The 27,641-nt window shown below is 37.4% G+C and overlaps 5 protein-coding genes across 11 annotated transcripts in view; 1 reads left to right on the top strand and 4 right to left on the bottom strand.

Annotated features, from left to right (window-relative positions):
• LOC109128666 lies at nucleotides 85-2,101 on the bottom strand. Its single transcript, XM_019235491.1, is given in 3 exon segments — nucleotides 85-745; nucleotides 845-1,067; nucleotides 1,999-2,101. Coding segments are annotated over 3 exon segments (987 nt in total).
• LOC104741041 (endoglucanase 4-like) lies at nucleotides 4,970-7,144 on the bottom strand. Its single transcript, XM_010461809.2, has 5 exons — nucleotides 6,516-7,144; nucleotides 6,121-6,213; nucleotides 5,773-6,046; nucleotides 5,511-5,674; nucleotides 4,970-5,414 (listed from the first exon to the last, which is right to left on the bottom strand). Exons 1-5 carry the CDS (start codon nucleotides 7,128-7,130, stop codon nucleotides 5,091-5,093), a joined length of 1,470 nt encoding a protein of 489 aa, XP_010460111.1. The 5' UTR covers nucleotides 7,131-7,144; the 3' UTR covers nucleotides 4,970-5,090.
• LOC104741040 (21 kDa protein-like) lies at nucleotides 8,661-9,677 on the top strand. The gene has a single exon (XM_010461808.2). It carries the CDS (start codon nucleotides 8,666-8,668, stop codon nucleotides 9,398-9,400), a length of 735 nt encoding a protein of 244 aa, XP_010460110.2. The 5' UTR covers nucleotides 8,661-8,665; the 3' UTR covers nucleotides 9,401-9,677.
• LOC104741038 lies at nucleotides 13,247-15,576 on the bottom strand. 6 transcript variants are annotated; one of them, XM_010461804.2, is made up of 3 exons: nucleotides 15,386-15,576; nucleotides 14,523-14,926; nucleotides 13,247-14,433 (listed from the first exon to the last, which is right to left on the bottom strand). In XM_010461804.2, the coding sequence occupies exon 3, from the start codon at nucleotides 13,881-13,883 to the stop codon at nucleotides 13,308-13,310; it is 576 nt and encodes a 191-aa protein (XP_010460106.1). In that variant the 5' UTR covers nucleotides 13,884-14,433; nucleotides 14,523-14,926; nucleotides 15,386-15,576; the 3' UTR covers nucleotides 13,247-13,307. The 6 variants fall into 6 exon arrangements, with proteins under 6 accessions (XP_010460106.1, XP_019091216.1, XP_019091215.1 ...); XM_019235671.1 differs by having other exon boundaries at nucleotides 13,247-14,689; nucleotides 14,760-14,926; XM_019235670.1 differs by having other exon boundaries at nucleotides 13,247-14,668; nucleotides 14,760-14,926.
• Nucleotides 25,187-27,641, bottom strand: part of LOC104741037 (probable pectinesterase/pectinesterase inhibitor 6) — a 3,574-nt gene continuing 1,119 nt past the window's right edge. The window contains exons 2-3 of one of the 2 annotated variants that reach the window (XM_010461801.2): nucleotides 26,373-27,346; nucleotides 25,187-25,922 (exon numbers count right to left, since the gene is read on the bottom strand). In XM_010461801.2, coding sequence (XP_010460103.1) covers nucleotides 25,258-25,922; nucleotides 26,373-27,346 — 1,639 coding nt within the window. In that variant the 3' untranslated portion in view covers nucleotides 25,187-25,257. Of the gene's footprint in view, nucleotides 25,923-26,372; nucleotides 27,473-27,641 lie in introns of those variants that run through there. The other variant, XM_010461800.2, reaches the window with a different exon arrangement.

Genomic DNA, 27,641 nt, shown 5'->3' with positions numbered 1-27,641 from the left:
TTATAAGGTACGGTTACAAGACTTAAAAACCAAAAAAAGGCCACAGGCCAATACAACAGTGATATAAGAAGAAAGATAAACCGCTTACCCTTGCGACGATCCAGTTGAAGAAGGTTGAAATAAGGCGAACCAGGTGCATAGGAGAGAGTCCCCCGGGGCGTTAGAGCTTCTGGTGAGAGAGAGTGGATTGAGGCGGGCTCGAAGAATTAGCTGAATCTCCTTGATGATAAGTCGGGGTGGTCTAGATATCCCGGTGTGAATTCGAAGGTTCCGTTCCTTCCAAATAAAATATAAGGAAGCTTGATAGGCCAGCTTGATAATAGTTGCAATGTTCTTGTTTGGTGAAACTGATTTAAGCCATATCAGGGAGTTCATGAAAGGAGCTGGAGGATTCAAACTTGCTCGACGAGTGAAGTATGACCAAATTGCTGAGCTGTATTCACAATTGAAGAACAGATGGTCACGCGACTCATCATGAGTAGTGCACAGGACGCAAACTGACGGGGTAGCAAGACCCCAATTCCTTAGGCGGTCATGGGTGTGCAAGCGATTCCAAGTCGCTACCCAGGAAATAAAGGCATGTTTTGGGATGTGATCTTTAAACCACACTGCTTTATGCCAGGAAACTGGATTTGCCGGTGGATGCAGGACAATCCAGGTGTTGGTCGTTGAGAAGATATTTGAAGGCGGTTGTTGACCTATTTTCCAAAGAAAAATATCATCATGGTCACAATCGGATAAATTTGGAACCGGTGGCAGACTGATTTTCAAGAGAGCTATGATCGGGTTCCTGCTTCTGCTAGAGGCAATCCACCAGTTATCTTCTCGCACAACATCTTTTACAACCACATCTATTGGTAAGCCAACAGTCTAAGGTCCAGTTGGGCCAGCCAAATCTATCAAGGGACCAAGACCAGTCCAATTCTCAAGCCAAAAGTTTGCGGTTTCACCCGAGCCAATCTCACACACTATGAATTGTCTGGCTAGAGGGCGAAGCTTACAGAGTTTACGCCAAATCCAGCTTCCTGCAGTATCAGGATTTAACTCCCAGAAGTTCTTATTTCCAATCAGATGGAGTCTGACCCACGAGACCCATAAGGAACCTGCCGCAGAAAAGAGAAGCCATATTAGCTTTAGGGCTAATACCTTGTTCCAGTCTGCAAGCCGTCGCATACCGAGACCACCACTTTCTTTTGGCGTGCAAACAGTTTCCCATGCTATTTTTGCCCCGTGAGCTGAGTTGGGGACCCCTTTCCAGAGGAAGGCATTGCACATTTGTTCCAACCTTAGCAGACATTGGTTGGGTAGGAGGAATATGGAAGACCAGAAATTAATGGTTGAGTAAATAACTGACTTGAGGAGTTGTAATCGGCCTGCAAAAAAGAGGTGTCTTGCTGTCTAGGAGGTGAATTTGTTGGTGATTTTGTCGATGAGAGGTTGGTAGTCCTGTTTCTTCATCTTTTATGCCATTAGGGGAACTCCAAGGTATCTAACCGGTAAGGTTCCTTGGGAGACACCGCAGATCATTGCAAGAGACCTGCATCTGTCCTCATCGTCGCTGTCAATTAGAAGGGCAGATTTTTGTCTATCTATCCCTAGCCCGGAGCCGGATTTGAATTCCTCTAGGATCTCCAAAATCCCTTATAATGAAGATTGTGTTTCGTCAAAGAACACCAAAACATCATCTGCAAAGCTTAGATGGGTAATGATAGGGACTGAGCATTGAGGATGAGGTTGGAATCTTGCATTTAAGACACTTTTGTTTAAGGATTTGGCTAAAATGTCCATGACAAGGACAAATAAGTGAGACGACATTGGGTCCCCTTGTCTGATACCCTTCTTCCCCTGAAAGTAGCCTATTAGCTCTCCATGGAAGGCGATACTGAGGAGGTAGATCTAAAGCGATCAGGATATTAATGAGAAATTCCCAATTAACGTTGTCGTAAGCTTTTGTTAAGTCGATTTGGAGGCATCCCCTAGTAGTATGCCCTGGAGTTTGAAAGTTTTCCACCAATTCTGATGCCAATAAGACGTTTTCACAAAGCAGTCTCCCTTTTATAAACCCCACTTGATTACCCTGAACAGCTTGAGAGATAAACATCTTGAGTCTGTTAGAGATCAAGCGAGTAATGACTTTATAAACCGTGTTGCAACAAGCAATAAGTCTGAACTGGGAGAGATGATCTGCTCCAGGAGTCTTAGGTATGAGAGTGATGGCCGTGGAGTTGAATATTTTTAAGAGGTGTCCAGTTAGAAAGAACTCTCGAACTGCCGCTATTGTGCTATCCTTTACCAGTGCCCACGTTTCCCAGAAGAATTTCATCGGGAAGCCATCTGGCCCTAGTGCTTTGTCCTTTGGCATAGAGAAGATGGTTGAAATAATTTCCTGATCGGATGGAATTGAAGAAAGTTGAGCTGCAAGAGCCGAGTCACATCTGAAGGGGTGAATAGATTGGATATGCTCCACCGAGAAGGGAGTAACAGAGCTGTTTGAAGATCCTAAGAGATGGGAATAGTAAGTGACAATCATTTGCTTGATCACCTACAAGCATCCAAGGGGCAGTTGAAAGTGGAGTTGTAGAGATGAGAGTGCTTATGTCCTCCCACAAGGTTCTCCTGTCCAGAACAGTATGCTTGCCATAGATGAAAGCCACTGCGAACGATTGAGAAAGGTCAGGTAATTTGATACTGCAAAGGATAAGCTGAGCCGTTCTTTTAAAGATAATCACTGTTACAAAGGGGTGCCACACTATCCATATTCTTCCCAAGGGAGCGGAGCAATAATTATTATCCATCCTCCAACCAGGAAAAGCTGCGGCCAAAATGCTAGTGGCATTCTCCTCTACCACCCGAGTTTCTAAAATACCGCCTACCAAAAGGTTATTTGAAGCTATCGAGCTTCTAACTATCCGTTGACGAGAGTGGCTATTTAAGCCTCTTATGTTCCAACAAAATGTCGTCATAATATAACAAAAAAAAGGGGGGGGGAAGCCTCTGCTTTCAAAAAGGGGGCTGCTCGCTCGAGGCTTCCCCTCGGGACGAGACAGGAGTTCTAGAATTCTTGGCTCTAACCTGACTATGCCAGATTTTTTGGTGTTTTTTCTTGGCCTTGGCAGACAATTCTTCCCAACCTGGGGGAATAGGGAAGACTGGATCGTCGCCACCATCTAACTTCCCTGATTTAGCTTCCTTGGTCACGATCCCCGCGGTTAGACTCTGAAGTTTAACAATGGGATAAGTAGTATCCGGTAAGATTGAGGTGGGGTTACCCAGGAGAGGGGATTCGGAGACTGCTACTGATTTGATATCCGCTTTGGCCACCCACTTGAACTTGTCCTTGTTGTCCGTAGAGGATAGCAAAGGAGGTTTTGATGCTGTTCGGGGAGTAAGAGGAGGGGGTGTACTTTTGGACCTCTTCTTGGAACGAGATCGCCGCCTACTAGGTTTTTTTCCTTGAGTCCCATCTTAATCATTACCGGGAGCTTGGGATTCTACAAGAAGTGGAGAGGGTGACTGGAGGATGACCGAGGGGTGGGTTACTTCCTTAGAGCACAATGGTAAGTCCTTCTTGAAAGGCAAGTTATTCATCAAGGGCTTTGGGCATCGGCTTAGGAGATGTCCATATCTCTCACAATTGAGACACTTGGGAGGCGGGCGAGGATACTCCACTGCCACACGAACGGAATTTCCTTGGACATCCTTAACTACCACTATGGAGGGGAGAGGGGTGTTGAGTTTGATAACGACCTTCACCTTGGTAGCACCAATGTTGATTGGATCCAATCGAGATTTTTCGGTGTGAAGAGGTTTACCAATACCACTAGCGATAACGCTGAGGCCTTGTAGGGAGTATAGTTGAGGGGGGACGTTCTTCAAAATTGCCCAGGTAAGGGCAGTTTGGAGTTCCTGTAATTCCATGAGACCCTCTGGCGACCAGGGGTGAACTGTGCAAGAGCAGTTGCCCGCTTGCCAAAAGCCGACGTCACCAACCCACTGACGAGTGGAGGGGGAAGGAATGAAGATTAGACCGGCAGACTCGGAGATGATCCGAACAGTGATGTCACCAAATCGTCCCCATATAGGGTTCAGATCAGTAAAAATCCTGCCAGCCGGAGGACAGAGACTGTGGAATTGAGCGACTAGGTGCCCCTTCCACATCTCAACAGATTTTAGCAAGACAGATGGTGGAGCTATCACCACCGGAGTGCCATCCTCCATAAACGACGGAGGGTCCATTTGCTGCAGATTCATGAGGGAAGCCTTGAACGAGGTGGCCCACGCTATTGGAGGTTTTGGGTGGTGGGATGAGTCGGAAATCGTGGTGTTATTTGAGGAAAGGTTTCTTCGATCTGGGTCCGTTGAAATCGGATTCTGAGTGAAGTGTTGAGCTGTAGCAGAGGTAAGGGGCTCCACCATGGCGCAAGGAGGCTGAGTAGCGGACAAACTCACTTCCGGAGGCTGGAATGATGTTCCCTCTGCCTCAAGCTGAACTGAATGTCCCAGAGTTTCTGATATTGGATCAGATCTAGAAGGAGTGGTAGCTACTTCAGGAGAAGAGGGAGAGGATCCCTTAATCTCAACCGAACTAGCTGTAGGGAGTGAAGCAGTGGGAGGATTGACCGGATCAGCTCTCTCGCCGGGAGGAGCTTTCATATCTCCGCTGAATGAGGGCGCGGATGCAGTGAGGACACGAGCAAACTTCGAGGTACATGGGTGGGATCTCTGCGGGGGACGTCCTTTCTTTTTCGCCATATCAAATTTCTCATCTGCCGGCGTGAGGCCAACCGACGGCGGCGATTAGGGTTACGAAGTTCTAATCGCTTTAAAAGTCGCCTCAGGTATGTTCTTTTCGTTTTCTTTTAGTTATCTTCAAAAATTACAAATATATTTTTGGTACATTCAACAATGATTTGTGGAATAAAATTTCTTATGATTGACTAATTCTTATGGTTTATAAAGTGTAAAAACATTAAGAATTGTCAACATCTGGTAGGGTGGTCTAGTAATCAGCACAACACTAGAGTTTTTACTCTAACAAGAAGATAATCATCATAATCTTTGTAGACCTCATTGCTTTTGAGGTGTGAAATCTAAGAACGGGCCGAAAAGTAACCAAGAAGGCCCAACAGAGGTGCGTTGATGTAAGTCGTCGGCTCGGTCAGCTGAAAGTAGGGTCTCGAATCAGGAAAATCGTCAGTGACATTAGGGCCACCAACGACGGCACCAATCAGTAAGTTAGGGTTAGGATTCGGACTGAGGAAGTAAGGAGAACCGTCTTTGCACCCTATACGACCAGGATGGTCCACGACTGAAGGAACCGAGCTGCCACGATGGTGAATCATCTGTGGAAACTTTGGACCGTATCCAACCATGTACGACATTTTCATCGGATTATCTCCTAGTATGTAGTCCACCTATTTTATAACGTACGCCACCATACACATTAACACTTACGTTGATTAAACGTCTCAATGGTGAAACAGAGTTATGATGGTTAATTAGTTTTATACCTGACGCTTGGCGGTTTGGCGTAGAAGAGCAGGCGAAGCTGTGAAATCACCACATTGCACCACCTTTTTGGCGTGACTTAGATAATTAGAATATGTAAGTAACAAAAACGACAATGATGTTACATGCTGCATATTGCTCCCTCCACTCTTCACTAATAGTCCTCCTGTATAGTATGGATACAAGTATACGTACAATATGATCAAGAATACCACAAAAAAATATTATCAAATAAACTATATATTAATTTTAAAATTTTAATACCTTGTGAGTATTGGACTTGAGGATGGGAGATTCCAGGCAATAAAGAACAGATGAACTCATCAGCGTTTTGCGTAAAACTCTGAAAATAATCTGCTTTTCCCATTAATACCATTTTGGAGATTAAGACATTAATCCCGGCATGTTTGTTATCCCAACCAAACTCGTGGATCGTATCTCCAGCTCTTAGAATAACTTGGTTCTTCACAATGAACTCTCTATACACACGTTTCTTTGAAGCTTTGTGTAGCCATGCTGCTCCCCAAAGCAACTCATCCTATACACACAACTTCATTAACTAAAGCTTATGAAATTAAGAAATGTCATATCGTTGGTAAAATCTGTAGTTACCTCGTAACCGTTGAAATCGCAATAAAAAGGACACACTGCTTGGTAAAGACTATCACTGTACGCTCCTCGGTACTTTTGGGCGAACGCAAACACCTGTTTATACATTTCCATATTATAGGTAAAAAAAATACACAAAGTCAAAAGTTTAATTTGTTTCTTTAATTAAGTAATGTGAAATGGTTCGTACGTTTCTAACAAAAATAAAGTAGTTCATACTTCATAGTAGGTCTAAATCTTATGCATGTGGGTCAAAAATGTACGGAAACATGATTAGAAACCAATAAAGAGAATATTTATCACACAAGCAAAGTATAATAACCAATTGCTAACACTTTTTTTTGACAAAATCACGATTTGTGTTCGTATTAAAAGAAACGTTAAAGTAATAAAAGTACCCTTGCTGCTCGGTCCAGGAGCATCTTGGAGTATGCTGGATCGCGTTTTTCGAACACGATCGACGCGGCTGCTAGTGCGGCTGCGGTTTCTCCGGCGACTTCCGAACCAGGATGGTCTTTATCGATTTTATAAACCGTTCTAAGCGTGTCCATGTCCTCGGGACGCTCCCAGCAATTATGATCGGAGTAAGCGTCTCCGACTTGAACAAAGACGACTCCGGAAATCTGAGTCGCTTTCATGAGATAATCCGTTCCCCATTTGATAGCTTTCACGGCGTTTTCAAGCTCCGGTCCCATCGTTTTACCGAAATCTATGACGCTCCACGACATCATCGTAGTCGTGAACGCCATCGGGAATCCAAACTTCACGTTATCTCCGGCGTCGTAGTATCCTCCCGTTAAATCCACTCCGGCGGAGGAACCGTCGCGCAAGGCGGAGTCACGGCGCCATTTAAGACGTTGATCTGGTGGGAGTTTGCCGGAGCGTTGACCCTCGAAGAAGAGGATGCTTTTACGGAGAGCGTCGCGGTAGTCGTGTCCGGCGTATATCTCCGGTGATATAAGGAGAAGCACGGCGAGCATAATCGCCGGAGTCATAAATGAGTTTCCCGCCATTTTATGTTTCTCACTTTGGTTCTCTTTTTTGTTATTGACGAATGAGAAGCGTGGAGTGGGCTAATATTTTTATACTCAAATAAAAAGACAAGAATCAATGAAAAGTCGCCACGTGTATGTAATGGATTGGACCAAGTTCCAGTTGGGTAATTACGCTTGATTGACGTGAGATTTTTGATTTTAGTATCATCCATCCCAATAATGTAGGCTTTTTAGGAATTACGCATATACGACCGTATCCATGAGGATTAACCAATATTTACTTTTTATATTCGTTCATACTTACTATATATCGTCTCGGCGTTTTATAGCAAGTTAGCAACTCTCAAAAGATTTTTGTAATACTTATTAACATCTAAAGTTCCTATTCATGGACCAATGTGCGTAATTTGACTACGTTAACTGAATAACATCAGAAAATTAATTCGAACTCCAAACGGGATTGTTTAGTTTTATCTAATGATGTGAACATTCAAATTAGCTTTGAATGTAATTTATAATGTAACATGGACAAAACACTAGTACTAGTTTAATATATTGTAATTATATACTAATTTATACTGTAGTTGAAAAATGCATTAGTCTAAACAATTATCTGATCGTTCAAATTTGTTATCGTTTCACATATCCTAATGAGTTTAAACGAAGCAGTTTCAATGGCTATACTTTTTAAGTATTAGTAAGCAATAATATGATGGGAAAAAGTAGAATTTTATAAACTTAGGATATACGATATGAAACGTTGACAATTTGACATACATTCAATCATGCATGATAAACCATATGATACGATTTGTGGGAGATACGAGGTTGACTTATAAAACGAGGGATGTTGCAATTTGCATAAAGCTAGCTGACGGCTGAAGCATCTAATCTTCCTTGCTCAATGCGCAAAACAATTTTTTCGGCTGCTTAAAAGAAAAAAACGTAAAGCCAAGATTACTGGGAACCAAACAAATTAATTGAAACTGTTTTGCTTTCAACGCTACTTGGATACAACCAATAGAAAAAAAAAAAAAAAAGCCAAACGCACACACACCTTGTAATTGTTCTTGTGTTAATCAATCCATGATCTATACCTCTTGTGGATTTATGAATCATTCATTAGTCAATTTAAGCCAACGATTTATAACACTTCTTTAAAACAGTTGCATTCATTTTTTTATTATACTACAGGGTATGATCTATTTTTTAGCTTATATTGATCGAAAAGAATGCAATAAAATGAGTCAACTAGTATATAGATAAAGCTACCACCGTCTGATACATTTCTTTATGCCATGGTATCAATGAGAGCTCTTAACTTTGATTTTTTTTTTTTTTTCTTAAATTTGATTTGCCTTACCTCACTTACTCAGTTACTTGCTCTATATACCGGTAATACCGGTCTTAGTGGACTAGCTAGATGATAAAGAGTTTGCATTACTATTCACCAAATATGTTAAATACATTATTCCGGACCAGATCGGCCCATTAGACGGATGGTTTCAACATTATCCCCCAACCCATCAAAATTGATTATAATCCTAATTTACATGTTTTTCCAGTATAAATATAAACCTGAGGTCCCAAATACCAAAACCATCCATAACCCAAAAAGAGTCACTTCCGTGTCACAAAAAACCAACACACATAGAACAGAAGAAACCATGAAACCTTCTCTTTATCAACCACTTCTCTTCTTCTTCTTCTTAGCCACCTTCCTCCCATTAATCCTGACCGTCCGTTCCCAATCAGACGACTCAGATTTCATCCGCACTAGCTGCAACACCACATTATACCCTGACGTATGCTTCTCTTCTCTTTCCTCCTTCTCTGGCTCCGTCCACAACGACTCGGCTCTCTTGGCTCGAGCCGCAATCTCCGTTACTCTCACCAAGTCCATTGACTTAGCCTCATACCTCGCAAACATCACCACTCCCCAACCAGAGAGCCAAGACGAGGGTGCCCACCACCCAACCGCAGCCGCCGTTTTTCATGACTGCTTCGATAACCTTAAAGACGCGGTCGACGAAATGAAAGGCTCGATGAAACAGATGAGGGAGCTGGTCTCGACTGGTTCTCTCGAGTCGTTCAGGTTCCAAATGAGTAACGTGCAGACGTGGCTCAGTGCTGCTTTAACCGACGAGGAGACTTGTACGGACGGGTTTAAAGACATTCACGATGAGCCGAGGAAGGATGAAGTATGCGCACGGGTCGATGACGTAAAGAAGATGACTAGTAATGCGTTGGCTCTAGTTAATCGATGTGTTGATAAGGCAATACATTGATCATTATATCAAATATTTATCAAAGATTCTTCTTCTTCTAATTTTTTTTTTTTTTTTACTTGGAATTTTACTTGGAAAAGAAATTATTGTCTTTTTATTTCGTTTTTGGTTCTCACGCGTGCATGATAGAGATACAATAAGATAAGCCTATTTGTTATTGGCTGTAATGAAAGAGTATTGAGTAGTGATATAATGTAGTTGTTAACGCTTTTTGTTTGTCGAAATTACGAAAAGAATCAAGTGTGTGTGGAAATAATTGGTAGTCTATTCTTTCTTATTTTTATTTGTCCTTTTACTATAAAATCGTTTTAGAAGGTTTCAAAACATTAGAAAATCATTATGAAGGTACAAAATTGTATGAGCTGCTTTTAGCTTTTTGATCGAGAAAAAACAAGAAATAAGTTGACTTTATCTGAATGTAAAATTTAGTGGTAGACAAAATAAGTTTGTTGTCGTTGCGTAGTTTAAGTGGTGATAAAATTATATAAAACCAAAAAAAAAAAATCGGAAGAATCTTGGCAAATGATTTTAAATAATGCAAGAAAGTGAAATTATAAACGTCTTAAAACAAAATATTATGGATTGGTTCAGAACGAAAATTACTAATTACAACCTAAATGACACGCTTATTCTAAAGTGATGAATAAAGCACATGATTGAAAACTAATGACGGCTAATGGTGGTGCATAAAAAAAGTATATAATGGCTAATGTATGCATGCGCTGTAACTCCACCACTATTACATAGACGTTTATCTGTTAATGCGCGACAAGCTATAGAGGAGCTAGTTCAATGGGTTGTTGCAACATGTATAATTAAGCGGATACACATGCATACACTTATCTTTTGGTAACCATTTTTGAATATATATGTGCGTATGTCGGTATGTGTATATACGTGTGTGTGTCACTACTGTTCTCCAAGTGTGGGAATATAAATTATATATAGTGTTTGGTTCACCAAACGTAGATTCGCATACATGTGATGTATATATATGATACACCAACCGTAAATGTTTATGATTATGAGAAAATCTTCGGTTAAATGATGAGAGATTCAAAGTCAAAACCGATTAATAATATATATGGGAATCAATTTACGGTATGATGCGTGAAGAAATATAATGTTTGATTTGTAATTTACAAAAAAAGAAAAGTGATGGAAAAATTTATAATTGGTTTGGAAGTATATGTTGGAGAAGTATATATGATCCCGTGATCCCTTTGAAATTGACCACTAACCCATTTGTTTGTCATAAGTCATAACACACAACGGACATAATAGAAACTCATCTCTGTCTCACATGCCTTCTCACGCCTTATCCTTTTCTAGTTTATAAGATAATGATTAACCTATTATACAATCACCTAAGTTATGTCTATTGTAAAGTATTCATATCTAACTAAGTCACTGAAAATGTTTCGTTTGGTACAATATGCCATCAAAAATTGCTTTCAAAAACATAATTTAATTATAAGAATATTCTTTACCAAAAAAAAACAAAAACAAAACGCTGATTTGTGCATAACTTTCCGTAGTACGAGACTTCTCTAGATTTACAGAATATGATAAGTTTTGAATGGTTTTAAAAGGTCAAAGTGTATTCGTAGTATTTTACTAAGGATGTGGAACAAATGACGAGAAAAATGAGAAAACCTCAAAAAGCAAATAGGTAATCAGAAATGGGGAAGAGAGGAGGGTTCACGAGACGCAAAGAAACAAGAGTCTTTTTTTTGTTTTCTTGTCACAATCCCGAGGGTCCATCTCTGTTGTATCTACCTGTTATTGCTTATTTTTAGACACGTATTCATTTTCTGATGAATATGTTTTTCCTTGCTAAGTTGGGGAACTCAAAAAACACATTCGCCAGCCATAATGTTGTATCCATTAATTCATGATGTTAGTTTCAAAAATAATGTTTAGATTTCAGTGTGTTACACTGTTGCGTGTAAAATGTACTATTCATATTCGTAAACAAATCTCTGTCAAAAGTACTACTCATTAGTCATTATAAACAATTTTTTCCAATGAGTAGCCATCGATCGTTTGTTCACTTTTTTGTTTCTTATCATTTTTTTTTTCGGCCAAACTTTTGTTTCTTTATCTTTCCAAATTGTTTCTTTTAAATATGATTCTAAAGGGCTTTCAGAGCCCAAAACGTAAACCTAGTCCAAGTAACCATCGGTGATTCTTCTTCTTTTCGTTTTGTTTATTTGTTTCTTATGGGACATGTAGACAACGGAAACTCGAAAAACCATCTGCAATAATATCATTACATACATAGTCACATGACTCACATCCTAAAATACCCTATATAATAAAAACGGAAGTACACAACATTATTTTGTATACTATATAATTTTAATAAATTGGTTACAAATAGGTTATAGATTAAGTTTTATATTTTTGTATAGTTTGGATTTATTGTTTACAAAAATCTTAAAGAGAATATTCTAAAGAATCATTTGATATCATCTAACTTACCATATTAATTTTCTTTATTAAATTATTCATCAAATAAAATCATTTGATATCTAACTTAACATATTAATTTGTTAATTATTATTACACTTCACCTCTCATATATATATATATGAGTCTATTTTGTGAAACAAATAAATTATCATATTATTTATTGTAATTAAAAAATAGTTTTATTTACGGATATATCATAAGTTGAATTTTTAAGAACAAATATAAATGATTCAATCTATAAAATATTCGATTTTTAATAAGATTATTCTTTAAAAATAATATCTATTGAATTAAAATTTTTACTGAGTAACGGGTCAAAATTTGAATATTTAAATTCAATTTCATACTTTTTTGTTGAATTTTACAATTTTATATAATATTATAAACTTTAAATAATTTGTTTTGAAATATTTTTAAAATGTTGAAACTCGATATTAAAGTTAGAAACTATAAACATTCTAAATTGGTTTGTTATAGCAATGTCAATAATATGTCACTATAATATGAAAGAATTAAAAAAAAACAAGTATATTAAAACAAAAAATATAACAATATATTAAATTACTCATAATATAATAATTCGCTTTTTAAAAACCAAATTCACAAAATTATGTCTTATAATGACATTCAAGTCATGAGATAGAATATACATTGTTGAAATAACTTCACGTACATAAACTAATAAAACATATTAAAATTTTATTTTAAAATAGACAATATACAAAATTTTGTATAAAATAAAATTTAACCAGCGTTATAGCACGTACACTTATCTAGAATCATTAACAATATAAATCTTACAAAATAAGTGTCTTTTTCAAGTCATCATATTTAACATATGATTTTATTGCATAATATTTTATCCAAAAAAACTTTTAAAACCAATCACATAAATTATATTTTATAAAAAAATTACAATGTAAATAAAATGAATTTCAACCCGTACTCTAGCACGGGTCTTAATCTAGTTTTATTAGTACTAAAGAAAACATTTGAACCTAACAGTCTTACATGGTAATTGGTAAGTTTGTAGCTAATAGGAGTCTTTTGGAAAAAAAAACTTTAAATTCACGACCTTCGAATCATGGATAATTAGCATTAGCAATTTAGCACCCTAGCTAGGTAGATCCATCTGAATTCACACAATCAAAAACTACTTAAATCTATAAGCTAGACATGTGCAAATGACATTTCAAGTTTCAGTAAAGGTCATATTAAATATATACAAAGGATTTGATGCATGTATAAACCAGATCAATAATAATAGAGGATGACTGAGACATTTAACAAATTAAAAAATAATGATCTTTAGGAGCATATAAATAAATAAATAAAGGAAGAAAGAGTATTCATGCATAAAGAAAATGTAAAAAAAAAAAAAAAAAAAAAGTAAGCATAAAAGTTACATAATTAACTCATCATTGTTTTTAATCTAACCCTTCTTCGCATCGGCTTGCTCCCTCGTAGCCCAGCCCATGATCTCCTTTTTAAGATGTTCTTCAACAGTTTTGAACACCGCGAGAAACGGGTGATAGTGATTAGAGCGATCAGCCTCCATACACTTGACCAGGGTTTTAAAAGCAGGTGTAGGACTAAAACAACTTCTCTCACACCTCCCGGTCTTCTTACATTCTTTGCGGAAGTCATTCCAAGCCATAAAGGCTTCTTTGCAAGGTCCGCCTGTCATGAACTTTTCAACCAGCGTGTATGTGTTGTCCTTTGGCTTTGCATGGAGGAAGACTTCGGTCTCCCTCTCCATCAGTTCTTCGCCATCTCTCCTCAACGCGAAAAACGGCTGAAAGTAATCAGAGCGAGCCTTCATACATTTTTCCAGCATCGAACAGGCTTCCCGGTTATCTTTCGCCTTATCACCACCTATACAAGCTGTAAATAATTCTCCGCAACCACCTCCTTTCATGAACACATGTAATCGATCTCTCACTGCCTTCCGCGAAATGACTTGGTTATCATCAGGTTTGGATTTGGGTTTCATATCCGTGGATGACATGATTCCTATGCTAATTCACGTTCAGCCCCGGATTTAGTCAGAAAGCTCCGTGTTTTTTCACCTTAGGCTCTTTTATTCTTTATTCACAAGGCATATATATAAGATTTGAATATACTCCTTTTACATAAGAAAAAGGCAATATATTGAGAAAAATGTAAATATATACCAAAAGAGCTGAGAGCAATATTAATGGGAGGTTCATATATTGGGGTACTTATATACTGTTTGAGTTTTTTTTATGAATTAATTGTGTACTGTTTTGAAAATAAAAACCCATGATTTTTAGTTAAAATTTTCTTTTACAATGGTAGGTTATAATTTTGGGACTCTTAATTCTGAAAATATAGTTTTTTGAAATTTAAAATTTTTAAATAGAATAGAAATAGTATAAATGTTTAAACATTTAAGATTTTATAAAATAGGAAAATATTGCCTTTAATTAATTTTTAAACATATAAAACATAATAAAAACATTAATACTGAAAGAATGATTCTATTAAATGTATTCGTGTATGTGTAGCTTGAAAACGAAACAAAAAGCTTCCGAAACCTGCAGAATCACAAACCATTCACATTCATCAAGGTCAGAGAAAAAAAAAGGTAAGTATATCATATTTGGTGGAGACATAACAAACCCACTGGCTTAAGTGTTGTGCCATTGCTTTGAAGCTTTTCCAAGGCTGCTCGTTTATGATGATTACATTACTTGGATGTTTATTGGCGGATAAAATTGACAGCCAAATGTCGACAGGTCCACAGTACTTGCGAAAGATATTTAGGCTTACCTGGTGTACAAATCATGTAATCTAATAGCTGAATCGAGTAAGAGAGCTTGCAGATACCTTTCAGTTCCAAGAAAATGAAGAAAGGACTTACGAGTTCCCAAGCTTTGATATGTCTTCCTGAATTAGTCCATCTAAGAGAGTAACCTTTTCAAGATTGTAACAATGGAGTCCAGCCTTTGCAAAGAGTTTGTCATAGGGACTACATCCACCCGGCATTATCCCATTATACGTATGGTTGCAGAAATCAACATCAAATCCCTAAAATTACAAATTCAACAAATATTAAATTTGGAATGCGAAAGCACAAAACTTGCAAAACACAATTTCAAGAAATCACACCCAAAAAGAAAAGGGATCAGATATAATTTAACTCTCACTAAAACTTAAAAGACATGACTAACAATGATACATAGTAGGAAAGAGCAATAACATACCCTGTTCTTAGATAAACTTTGGTCAGTGAAGGATCCAACTCATTGAGAAACAAATCAGACCCAAATCTAATCAAACCACTGAAGTCATATAACACCAAGTTCCAAAAGAAAGACATGCTCTACTACCAAATCCAACAACCTCTCACAAAACTGAAGAAGCTAAAAGTGAAATCAAATGAAAGAGAGAAAAATTCTTGCAAAGAACCCTAATTTGGGGATCAAAAATCAAAAATCAAAGAATCCTAATTTGGGATCAAAAATCAAACAACCCTAATTCGTTTACCTAATCGCAACCTCCTCTGGTTCCATCTCTCCTCCGCCGATTCAATCTCCTCCGACCCCAACCTCCTCTGATTCCATATCCTTCAATTCCATCTTCTTACTTTGTCGATTCGGGAGTTCTAACGCGAGAGAGAGGAAAATAAATAAAATTTGATCGATCCAATTTTTTTTTCCTTTTCTATTATTTTGTTTTGCCAATAAAACAACGACACGTATCGCCTCTTAGACCTTCTCCAACGGTGAAAATGCTATTTTGAGTTTTTTAATTTTTTAAGAATATATGTTGTACTTTTTTGAAATAAGAAATTGTGAAAAAGTAATTAAAACTTTGCTATTCCAATGGTGAAGTTCTTATTGGGGTTTTTAATTTTGAAAAAAAACATATTTTTCAAAAATATTATTTATGAAATGAAATTATTTTAAGTAAAAAATAATTACCTTGAATGTTTAAATATTTTAAACTGTATAAACATAATTAAGTAACAAAGGAAACTAATCTGCTTGAATTCTCTAGTTGTTGCTATTTGTTGACCCGACCAAACTGATCACAAGTCTGCCATGGTCTCTCTGACTAAACTGATCGTAGTAATAAACCATCTTTTTCAGCTACCTTTTCCAGATTGTGAAGCTGGGACAACTAAACACAGATCCCACAGCATCCGCGCTCTCGCTTAAAGGGCTGCACAATACGCAAAAAGACATGTAGAACAACAAAAACAACAAAAACAACAACAACAACAACAGCAACAACGACAACAAAGCTATCGGTTTCCTAGTTCTGTATCAAAACAATGCATATTTATATTCAATTGTTTGCAACATAACTGAGTGACTCAAAATTTAAGGTTTATGGGACTTACTTTATCAGAATAGGTTCATAGGCAGTCACTAAGACATCTGTATCAACTCCCTTAAGACGCAGATTTGCCACATATACCTGTAGAATAAACCATCACATTAGACCAGATGTGTCTCAAGAACCAAACTTATGGAAAAAAGGGACAAAACAAGGATAAGCTTAATTACATTTGCTAGGTTTTGTGCTTCTCTTCCCTGTTTCCTTTAGATAGAGCATGTAATGATCGTTGTTAGAGAAAACAAATAGAGAGGAAACTTATGGGCAAACAAACTGTCAAGATCATGTGTATGGACATTTACCAGCTCTCCAGCAGGGATGTTTCTGTACGACAGTCCAGGCATCCTAGAGTACGACATCATAGACTCCAATTGCAGTTTCTCCAAATTAACCTCAACAAAAACAGAAATACATAGATTAAATTAGCAAAAACTTATCATATTCAAGAGACTACTTATTGATTGAAGCAAAAAGCAGAGATACAAATAAGAATATCAGAACAAGCTGTAGAGCTGTATGAAGACAAGACCGATGGAAATAAACAATCTATGCCTAAACTCTGTTGAAGCATAATCAAATCTCGTATCACAACATATTTGCATAACATAACATATTTACATAACACAACACATTTGTATAAGTTAGTTATTTGATTAAGGGACGCAAGTTGTTACGTTTTACAGTTGTGTCTTTTGATCAAAGAGTTGTGTCTGGTCTGTTATCACAACACAATAGTTCGGTTCATATAAGTATAGATCGAGTCTTTGTAACACAACACAACCGAGTCTGTAATACATTCAAATTTCAGATCAATAAAAGTATTACTTTCTTACTCTGTTTTTTCACTATCGTAAACACAAAACACAAAACATCAACATGGTATCAGAGCTTTGCGATTGAGAGGACCAGAGATAAAACACTAAAAGAGAGAACAAGAGAGATCATATCGTCATCAGCAAAAAGCAGAGACGATGCAAGGCTCCTCACATCAAGTGATCCCTATATTCAATGGGGAGAAGTACGACTTCTGGAGCATCAAGATGGCAACCATATTTCGAACCAGAAAACTATGGTCGGTGGTTGAAGAAGGCGTGCCGGCTGGACCGGTACAAGAGGGAGAAACCCCTGAAACTGCAAGAGCAAAGAGGCTCAGAGAAGAAGCAGAGGCGAATGATACGATGGCTTTGCAAATTTTGCAAACTACCGTAACTGATCAAATCTTCTCCCGAATTGCAGCAGCATCATCATCAAAAGAGGCGTGGGATGCACTGAAGGATGAATACCAAGGCTCTCCACAAGTCCGATTGGTTAAACTCCAATCACTGCATAGGGAGTATGAAAACCTAAAGATGTATGACAACGACGACATCAAGACATTCACCAATAAGTTAATTGTTCTGGAAAATCAATGAACTTATCATCGTGAAAAGAAATCAAACTCACAACTCATACAGAAGATACTCATCAAGTTTGATAGCATTGTTAGTGTCCTAGAGCAAACTCGCGATTTGGATTCACTAAAAATGTCAGAACTTCTTGGTATCTTAAAAGCACAAGAAGCGAGAGTTACTGCAAGAGAAGAAATCACAAGAGAGGGAGCGTTCTATGTTCGTTCCAAAGGAAAAGAATCCGGTTTCAAACGAGACAACACCAACAACCATGTCAATCAAGGCAAGAAGTGGTGTGGTTTTCACAAGAGCAACAAACACACAGAAGAAGAGTGTCGAAACAAACCGAAGAAAGACGATCATGGCAAGAAACAGAAGAATAACATCAAGTGTTACAAGTGTGGTAGGATCGGCCACTACTCCAATGAATGTCGCTCAAAGAACAAAGAGAGATCACATGTAAGTCTCGAAGAAGAAGACTTAAGTGAAGATCATATGCTGTTTAGTGCAAGTGAGGAATCAACCACAACGTTAGGCGCAGATGTTTGGCTGATCGACAGTGGCTGCACAAATCATATGACGAAAGAAGAACGGTACTTCTCTCACATCAACAGAAGTATCAAAGTACCAATTAGAGTCGGAAATGGAGATACAGTCATGACAGCCGGTAAAGGAGATATTACCGTCATGACTAGCCATGGCAAAAGAATCATTAAGAATGTATTCTTAGTACCTGGTCTGCAGAAGAACTTATTGAGTGTTCCTCAAATCATCTCAAGCGGCTATCAAGTACGTTTGCAAGACAAGAGATGCATCATCAAAGATGCAAAAGGCAATGAGATCTTGAATATTGAGATGATAAACAAGAGCTTCAAGATCAAGTTAAGTTCAGTCGAAGAAGAAGCCATGACGGCAAATGCACAAATAGAGGAAACATGGCATAAGAGACTTGGCCATGTAAGTAGCAAGCGTCTGCAAAAAATGCAAGACAAGGATTTGGTAAAGGGGTTACCAAGTCTTAAAGTCAAGAAAGAAGTGTGTGAGGCATGTAACCTTGGGAAGCAGTCACGCAAAAGCTTTCCAAAAGAATCTCAAACGAAGACAAAAGAGAAGCTTGAGATTGTGCATACAAATGTATGTGGTCCGATGCAGCACCAATCACTTGATGGAAGCCATTATTTTCTATTGTTTCTGGATGACTATAATCATATGTGTTGGGTATACTTCCTAAAACAAAAATCGGAGACCTTCTTATTATTCAAGAAGTTCAAAGTGATGGTGGAGAAGCAATCAGATTGTACCATCAAGACGTTGAGATCCGATGGAGGTGGTGAATTCACTTCACAAGAATTCAACCAATTTTGTGAAGAAGAAGGAATCAATAGGCAAGTGACTTTTCCTTACTCACCACAACAAAACGGTGCAGCAGAACGGAAGAACAGATCCTTCATGGAGATGGCAAGAGCAATGCTTGTGGAGCAAGGATTACCGCTCAAGTTATGGACAAAAGCGGTATATACTTCGGCTTATCTACAAAACCGTCTACCATCAAAAGCAATCGAAGACGACATGACGCCAATGGAGAAGTGGTGTGGACACAAGCCAAACGTGTCACACTTGAAGATGTTTGGAAGCATATGTTATGTGCATATTCCAGATCAGAAAAGGAGAAAACTAGACGCTAAGGCAAAGCGTGGGATTCTTGTTGGCTATAGCAATCAATCTAAAGGCTATAGAATCCTCATCTTGGAGAATGGAAAAATTGAAGTGTCGAGAGATGTGGAGTTTGAAGAGAATAAGAAGTGGAGTTGGGATAGACAAGAGGAAGTCAATAAGATCGTTGTCTTACCCATCAATGACACACAAGAGTCAAGAGATCAACGAGGAGAAACCTCCAGTCCTGTTCTGTCTCAAATCAATGATCATGCGAACAATGAAGAAAGAGAAACCTCCAGCCCAGTTTTGTCTCCAACCAATGATCATGTGAGCAATGAAGAAGGAGACAGCTCAGAAACTCCAAAGAGATACAGGAATGTGAAAAAGCTCATGGAAAATACGCAAAAGGTGGTTCTCAAAGAAGCAGTTCACGTCATAGAAGTTTGTCTTCTTGCTCATGAAGAACCACAAACTTATGATGAAGCTTGTGATGATGAAGAGTGGAGAAGGGCCATGAGCGAGAAGATAGAAATGATCGAGAAAAACAGAACATGGAAACTAGTAGACAAGCCAGAGAAGAAGAATGTGATAAGCGTGAAGTGGATTTATAAGATCAAGACAGATGCAAGTGGAAATCACATCAAGCCCAAGGCAAGGCTAGTTGCAAGAGGTTTTTCTCAAGAATATGGAATCAATTATCTTGAGACATTTGCCCCTGTCTCAAGATATGATACAATAAGAGTCTTACTTGCGTGTGCGGCTCAAATGGAGTGGAGATTGTATCAAATGGATGTGAAGTCTGTGTTTCTAAACGGAGAGCTTGAAGAAGAAGTTTATGTCACACAACCACCTGGGTTTGTGATAGAAGGCAAAGAAGAAAATGTGTTAAAGCTCTACAAAGCTTTATATGGTCTTAAACAAGCCCCAAGAGCATGGTATGGGAGAATAGATTCTTACTTCATTCAAAATGGTTTTGAAAGAAGTATGAATGATGAAGATTTGTACACTAAGAAGAAAGAAGAAGACATGTTGATCGTTAGCTTATACGTCGATGATCTCATCATCACCGGAAACAATGTTCAACTCATCAACACATTCAAGGAGAACCTGAAGAGCGAATTTGAGATGACTGATCTTGGTTTGCTGAACTACTTCCTTGGGATGGAAGTGATCCAAGATGATCGTGACATATTTCTTTCACAAGAAAAATATGCAAACAAACTTATTGATAAGTTTGGGATGCAGGAGAGCAAGAGTGTAAGCACTCCACTTACACCACAAGGAAAAAGAAAAGGAGGAGAAGGTGAAGACAAAGAATTTGGAGATCCAACGAAGTATCAAAGCTTTGTTGGAGGACTTTTGTACTTTTGTGCATCAAGACCTGATGTGATGTATGCAAGCTCTTATCTCTCAAGATACATGTCATCACCACACATGAAGCACTACCAAGAGGCAAAAAGGGTACTAAGATACGTCAAAGGAACAACAAACTTTGGAGTATTATTCACAAGTGCAAAGGTACCAAGGTTAATAGCCTACTCGGACAATGATTGGGGTGGTTGTCCTGAAGACAAGAAAAGCACCACAGGTTATGTTTTTAGTCTTGGATCGGCTATGTTTTGTTGGCAATCTTGTAAACAGCAAACAGTGGCTCAATCAACGGCGGAAGCAGAGTACATCGCAGTATGTGCAGCAACAAATCAAGCCATATGGTTACAAAGACTATTGGAAGACTTCGGTTTAAAGCTTGAAGAAGGGACTCCCATCTTCTGTGACAACAAGTCTACAATAGCAATTGGAAGAAATCCGGTGCAGCATCGAAGAACAAAACACATAGAGATCAAGTACCATTTCGTGAGAGAAGTTGAGCACAAAGGACTCATTCAACTTGAGTATTGCAAAGGAGAGGATCAACTCGCGGATATACTTACCAAGGCTTTAAGTGTTACAAGGTTTGAAGCGCTTAGAAGAAAGCTTGGAGTGAAGCCCAGATATGATTAAGGGGGAGTGTTGAAGCATAATCAAATCTCGTATCACAACATATTTGCATAACATAACATATTTACATAACACAACACATTTACATAACACAACACATTTGTATAAGTTAGTTATTTGATTAAGGGACGCAAGTTGTTCTGTTTTACAGTTGTGTCTTTTGATCAAAGAGTTGTGTCTGATCTGTTATCACAACACAATGGTTCAGTTCCTATAAGTATAGATCGAGTCTTTGTAACATAACACAATCGAGTCTGTAATACATTCAAATTTCAGATCAATAAAAGTATTACTTTCTTACTCTGTTTTTTCACTATCGTAAACACAAAACACAAAACATCAACAAACTCATCTTCAATCATGGCTAATTTCATTAACCCTGAGCTTAATCATGCCTATGAACACATAAATAAACTGATTTCGAAGAACCCTAATTTCCCAAATCAAAGAACCCTAATCTCTAAACCTTAACTAAACACTAATTCATGCAAACAAAAATAGAAACGTACCATGACAAAGACAATTGTATGATACAATCTCTGAATTGGTTCGATTTGGTGAAGGAGACTCACCGTTTTCCATTAATCGACTCGCCGATTAGCTGCACCACAGTCGACGTTGACACTCAGCCACAGTAGAGATGATGATAAAACGTCCGATCACCACGATTATCGTTCTGATGGTCGATTGAGAATGGTCGATTTCTCAGTGTTTGCCTTGTAGAGATATTATCGGGAGAGAGAAGAAGAAAAATGAATTGGTGTAAATTTTTTTTTAAGTATTAACATCAACAAAATAGACGCTGACACGTATCAATAAGAGGCACCTCTTATTGATCCGAAATTAGAACTGCCTCTTATTCATTTATGTGTTTTTGATTTATTTTTTGCCTAATTATAACATAAGAGACCTGCTAAGAGACCCCGTTGGAGAAGCCCTAAGAGGCTCCCTTACCATTTTTCTTTTGTTCTGATTTTTTTTTCACCAAAACACTAAGACTCCCCTCTATGAACCTCCCGATGGAGAAGGTCTGAGAGATAAAAAAGCTTTACAAAAAAAAAAGATTTTTTTCCTGCTTATGTTGTGATTTAAATTTTTAAAAACAAACATATATTACTTCTTGTGTTTTTAATGTTCCACAACGGTCTAAAACTAATTTTATGTAGTTGATCGATTAAATAAATTATATTTACTCACAACTACAATAATATAATTACTACTTTAAATTATTTCACAAAATAACAATATACATAAAATATACAAATATAAAACTGTAATATTCATCAAATAAATTAAAATACTATAATATTGTAAAGTAATTAGTATTCAATAAAATATGTGTAGATGTACCAAAAAAATAATATTTAAATATGATCTCAAACAAAATAATTTTTTAAAAGAAACGTAACAATAATTTTTATTAAAAAAAGAAAAGAAGTAAACATAAAAATTAACTCATCATTGTTTTTTAATCAATCCTTCTTCGTACTGTACCCAAGGCCATGATCTCCTTTTTTAACATGTTCTTCAGCAGTTTTGTATACTGTGAGAAACAGATTATAGTAATCAGAGCGATCAGCCTTCATAGACTTGACCAGGGTTTACATGGCAGGTGTAGCCGTGTAGGAGTACAACTTCTCTCGCTCTTCGAAGACAACTTATCTTATGAGTATCCTAATTACATCCGAAGTTTTTTTTTGGTAAAATCGGATCTAATTAGGAACCGTATAGAATCTTTTGAGCCTAGAGACCAAACCAAATTAAGTGATCTCTTCCTTATATAACATCCCGTGTCCAAATTCTTGGATTTAGAAGAAAAATAATACCTTGTAAACGACCAACTAATTAACTAATATACCGGTTTAGTTCTGAATTAATATAAGGGCTAGCTAATTAAACTACCAAGGAGTAGTTAATTATATAACTTCGTCCAGAACGATCCAGCTAGCCCTCTCAAGTCTCCGTCACTCTCTCCAAGTCTCTCGACTTAACCTCATACCTCGGCAACGTCACCACTCTCCAGCCGCCGTCATTCACGTACGTACGACTGATTCGATCGAGAACCATAATAAAGACGCGGTCGGTCGAGGAAATGATGAGAGGCTTCATAAAACAGATATGAGGGAGTTTGTCTCAATAGACTCAACTGAGTCGTTCAAGTTCGACGTGAGTAACGTACAGACGTGTATCATTAGTAATTAACGAGTTTGCCTCTAGTTAATCGGTGTGTTGATAAGGCTAAGGCGATACATGATGATCCTTCAATCGTGATTTATCAAATAATAGTTAATTATTTTTCTTGTTCTTTCTTTACTTGAAAAATAAATTATATATTGATTTTTTTTTTGTATCTGGTTCTCATGTATATATAGTTTATCTGAGGTAGCAATTTATATCAAATTAATTAGGATAGTGAAATAGTAATGTTCTGTAGTTGACTAGTTGTTAACGTTTTTCGTTGCTGGTCTAGACCAGTCTATATATTATCTCTTATACTTATTTATCCATTTTTACTATGAATAGTTTATAAGGTTTTTAAAAAATTGACTATATTTAAAATCTGGAATATTGATTATATATATATGAGTTGATTATATTTAAATTTTGAAATGTATAGCGGACGTGGATATCTCCATAAGATATCAACATAATAATTATACAAAAGATATAATTATGCCTTACTATAAGATATAAAAGTCTATCTAAGGTATTAATATATCTCAAATTTAGGATAGCCATCATTTGAAAATATCACTAGTATCATTGTTGTCTACATGCGGACAATAGTGTAATATTTATAAAATACTAGTACTATTTTTATTAATAATTTCAGGAATGTGGGAAATTAAAGGGTGTTGACATTTAGAAAAGGAAGGCTCATTCTTCCGTGTGTATGTGAGTCCCATATTTTATTGCTTTTAAAAATTCTTTTTTTTGTTGTCCATCTGATCTATGATTTGACTCATCTTTTATCGGGAAAATCTTGTTTTCCTAGGAAAATTTATGAGTTTCATTGTGACAATGTTCTCGGTTTGATGTGAGACGCTGCACACAATATGAACCTAAGCCGTTGCTCTCGAATCGCCACTGTACTCGGTGATTTAGGCTCTACATCCATATATATATGAATTTGTTATCAAAATGAATAATTATTTTCAAATCCAAGTTAGATGGTTACTAATTATGTGGTCAAAAATAACAAGTGCAGTCAAAACATGGATTTGTTTGTTGACAAAAACAATAAGCTTATAAGAGAGAAAAATTACAAGATAATCTAGAAATTATGAAAAAGAAAAAACAAAACAAATCATCTCCAAACTAGTAAACTGTCTTTTCGTCAATCATGGAACTTATGATCATGAAAGGTAGTGGAGTGAATAGAAAATCACAAGGTGGCATAAGTTATATTTTCATAGATATATATGATATGGATTTGAATTTGAATTTGGGTTTGATTTTAATTAATATTCTGTCTTTTTTTGATAAATGATTTTGATATTTACTTAAAAGTCTTTTCTGTGTAAAAGAAAAAAAGAAATGTATACTTTAAAGTGCAGATAGAAAAGAAGATTGACAAAAAAAAATCTATATATTGTTTGATTTTTTATGTATTGTACTAGGAATTCGATATGTGCATCGCAGGCACAGAAAATTGACATTTTATGTATTGTTTAATTAACATTACTAATTTGTTATAGATTTCAAATTTATTATTGGATAAGAAAATGTATATATATATATAATTAGTATTTCTAATTTAAGGTTAACGTGACAATGTACCTATTATCACAATTGCTTTATAATTAATTATTAATATTCACTTACGTTTACGGAATTTAAAAGTAAATTTACTTAGCAATCGAATAAAATATATGTCACAACATAAGAAATTTTGTAAAATTATAACGATCACACGCCAACAAAAACATAAAACATAAAAATCAACAAAGTCCAATCAAAAGACTCAGAACAAAGTCAAAGTCCATCGTTGACCGGTACTCCCGCAGCAGTGATCCAATAGTTTCCGTCCAAGAAATTCTCCACCGTGAATTTTCCGGCCTCCGTTGCCGTCTTTATAACATGGTAACCTGGCCACTTAACTCTACCGGCGACACTTGCTCCAGCGCCGGTATTACCATACTCACCGTAATAAAGAGTCCTCAGAGCAAACTCGCCGTTCCAAGGCAACCACCCCGCTGGATTCACCAACCCTCCAAGGTTACATTTCATGAAAACCGTCCTCGAATACGACTTCCACGGCCGTCCTAAGTAAGTCTCGGACGCTGTAGCCACCGTAGAGCCATGTACGACGAAACCTGTGTTCTCGTTCGGGTCTTTGCGTGATTGAGCGGTAATCGTGTTTTTCTGGCCGCTCATCGGCTTGAGAGCGTAGATGTTGCAGTTTTGGAGGACTGCGGTTGCGTCTCCGAAGATGAAATCGACGGTTCCATGAATATTACAGTTTCTCAAGAACTGACGGCGAGAGTGAAGGTAGAGAGTGTCTTGATAGCCTTTGAAAGAGCAGCCGTAGAAGACGGAGAAGTCTGAACCTGATCTGAGAGCCACCGCTTGATATTTCTCCGGTCCAGCCGTGTTCTGGAATGTTATACCACGTGCGATAAAACCTTCGCCGGAAACAGCTGTTGGCGGACAGAGCGAAAATGTAGTCCGGCAGTTATATTTCAAGAGTACATCATATGTTTTTAATGTTTCGACAATAACGAAGAGAATAATGTATATAACTATACATGTTGAGACCCAAAAAAACGAATAAATTATTTTTCTTTACCCCAAAACATAAATCAAATTGGAATTATACTTAAAGAAATAGTTTTTAGCCTCCCGATATTTATTTTAGTAACCTTTTATAAAAGTCCTATTTGTTTTGATTATTAAAATTTTCTAAAAACTAAAATCTTATTATATTCGGATAAATTATGGCTATTATGAGTGTTTATGTTAATTTATGTTATACAAGAAATTTGTATGTAAATACGTGCAAACATTAATATTATTTGTTATAAATAAAGATTACTTTTAGAAAGTAATTTTGATGATATAACTCTGTATATATAACACGGACGACATACCAAAAGTAGCGGACCGAAACGTCGTCGTGCCATCTTTAACGTTCTTATTACCGGTGACGATGGTGGAATCAATCCCATCTCCGATAACCATCACGTTCTTGATCGATTTCTTGACTACTACGTTTTCTCGGTAAACACCAGCTTTAACGTATATCACAAGTCTCTTGTTTCTCCGAGAAAGTTTGGCTACTGCGTTTACCGCTTGTTGAATGCTTGTGTAATGACCTGAACCGTCCTTAGCCACCACAAGATCGGCTTTCGTCGTGGTTGTGGTATCTTCCAGAAGTTTACGATCGGAAAGAGGGAACCACGATGGATATTCCTCGTCGGAAAACATCAATAATCTCCGGTGGCCACCACCTCCGTTGCTATTTCTTTGTTTGTTATATTTGGTGAACCCCGTCGATGCATATTTCTCGGCAACTGCCTCAGCCGCAGCCTTAGTAACTGCCAAAGAGTTGCTTAGAGACTTAGTGAGGTTCCGGTGATGGTGTATTGGGAAATATTTCGAATACGAAGAGATCAACTTAAAATCTTTAAATCCGTTTCTGCAAGTGTCTTGATTAGCTATGGCTGCGCTTAACGAGGTTTGTCTATCATGCATCGACGAATATTGCGAACTCCGAGTGTGGTTGAGTTGGTCTATGGTGTCTTCGTAGAGCTCCAAGCAGTCGTGCATAGCTGACCTAGCATGTTTGTGGAGAGAACGACGCTTTTTTACGGTAGAGACGAGGCGGTGTAGTTGCACGGCCTGGTCCATGGTGGAGCTGACCACAAGGTCGTGAAAAGTCAACCCATCGGTTTGGTCTTCTAAAGTTTTGACTTCGAGAGGTGAATTGGATATGTGGTGGGCGCAGACGCTAGGGTATGGGGTTTGTTTGCATGAAGTTATAAAATGGGCATTGAGATGAGAGATTGATACGACGTAAATGATGGTTATGATACATTTGGTGTATAATAAACATTTGGGAGATGTTCGTAGATGCTTGTGATCCATTTGGGGTTCTGATGAGAAGTATCAATTAGAAATTTATGACTAATATGGATGAGGAGAGATGTGGGATACTGTTTTCTAATTCTTAGGGAAGTATAGAGTTATATATGCATGTAAGTAACAAATGTATGGATCATACTCTCTCCCGGTCTCATAAATGAATGTTGACACGTACGCATCCACGTAAGAGCGTCTGATTTATAGTTGATGTAAACAAATTAAATTAAAGAAGAAAAATATGTTATGGGATCTAAGTTAGCAATGGCCATTGGTTC

Source organism: Camelina sativa, chromosome 14 (assembly GCF_000633955.1).
Source record: "Camelina sativa cultivar DH55 chromosome 14, Cs, whole genome shotgun sequence".
NCBI classification, from domain to species: Eukaryota; Viridiplantae; Streptophyta; class Magnoliopsida; order Brassicales; family Brassicaceae; genus Camelina; species Camelina sativa.
The sequence above is the reverse complement of the archived record's forward strand: the minus strand, read 5'-3'. Positions and strand labels throughout refer to the sequence as shown.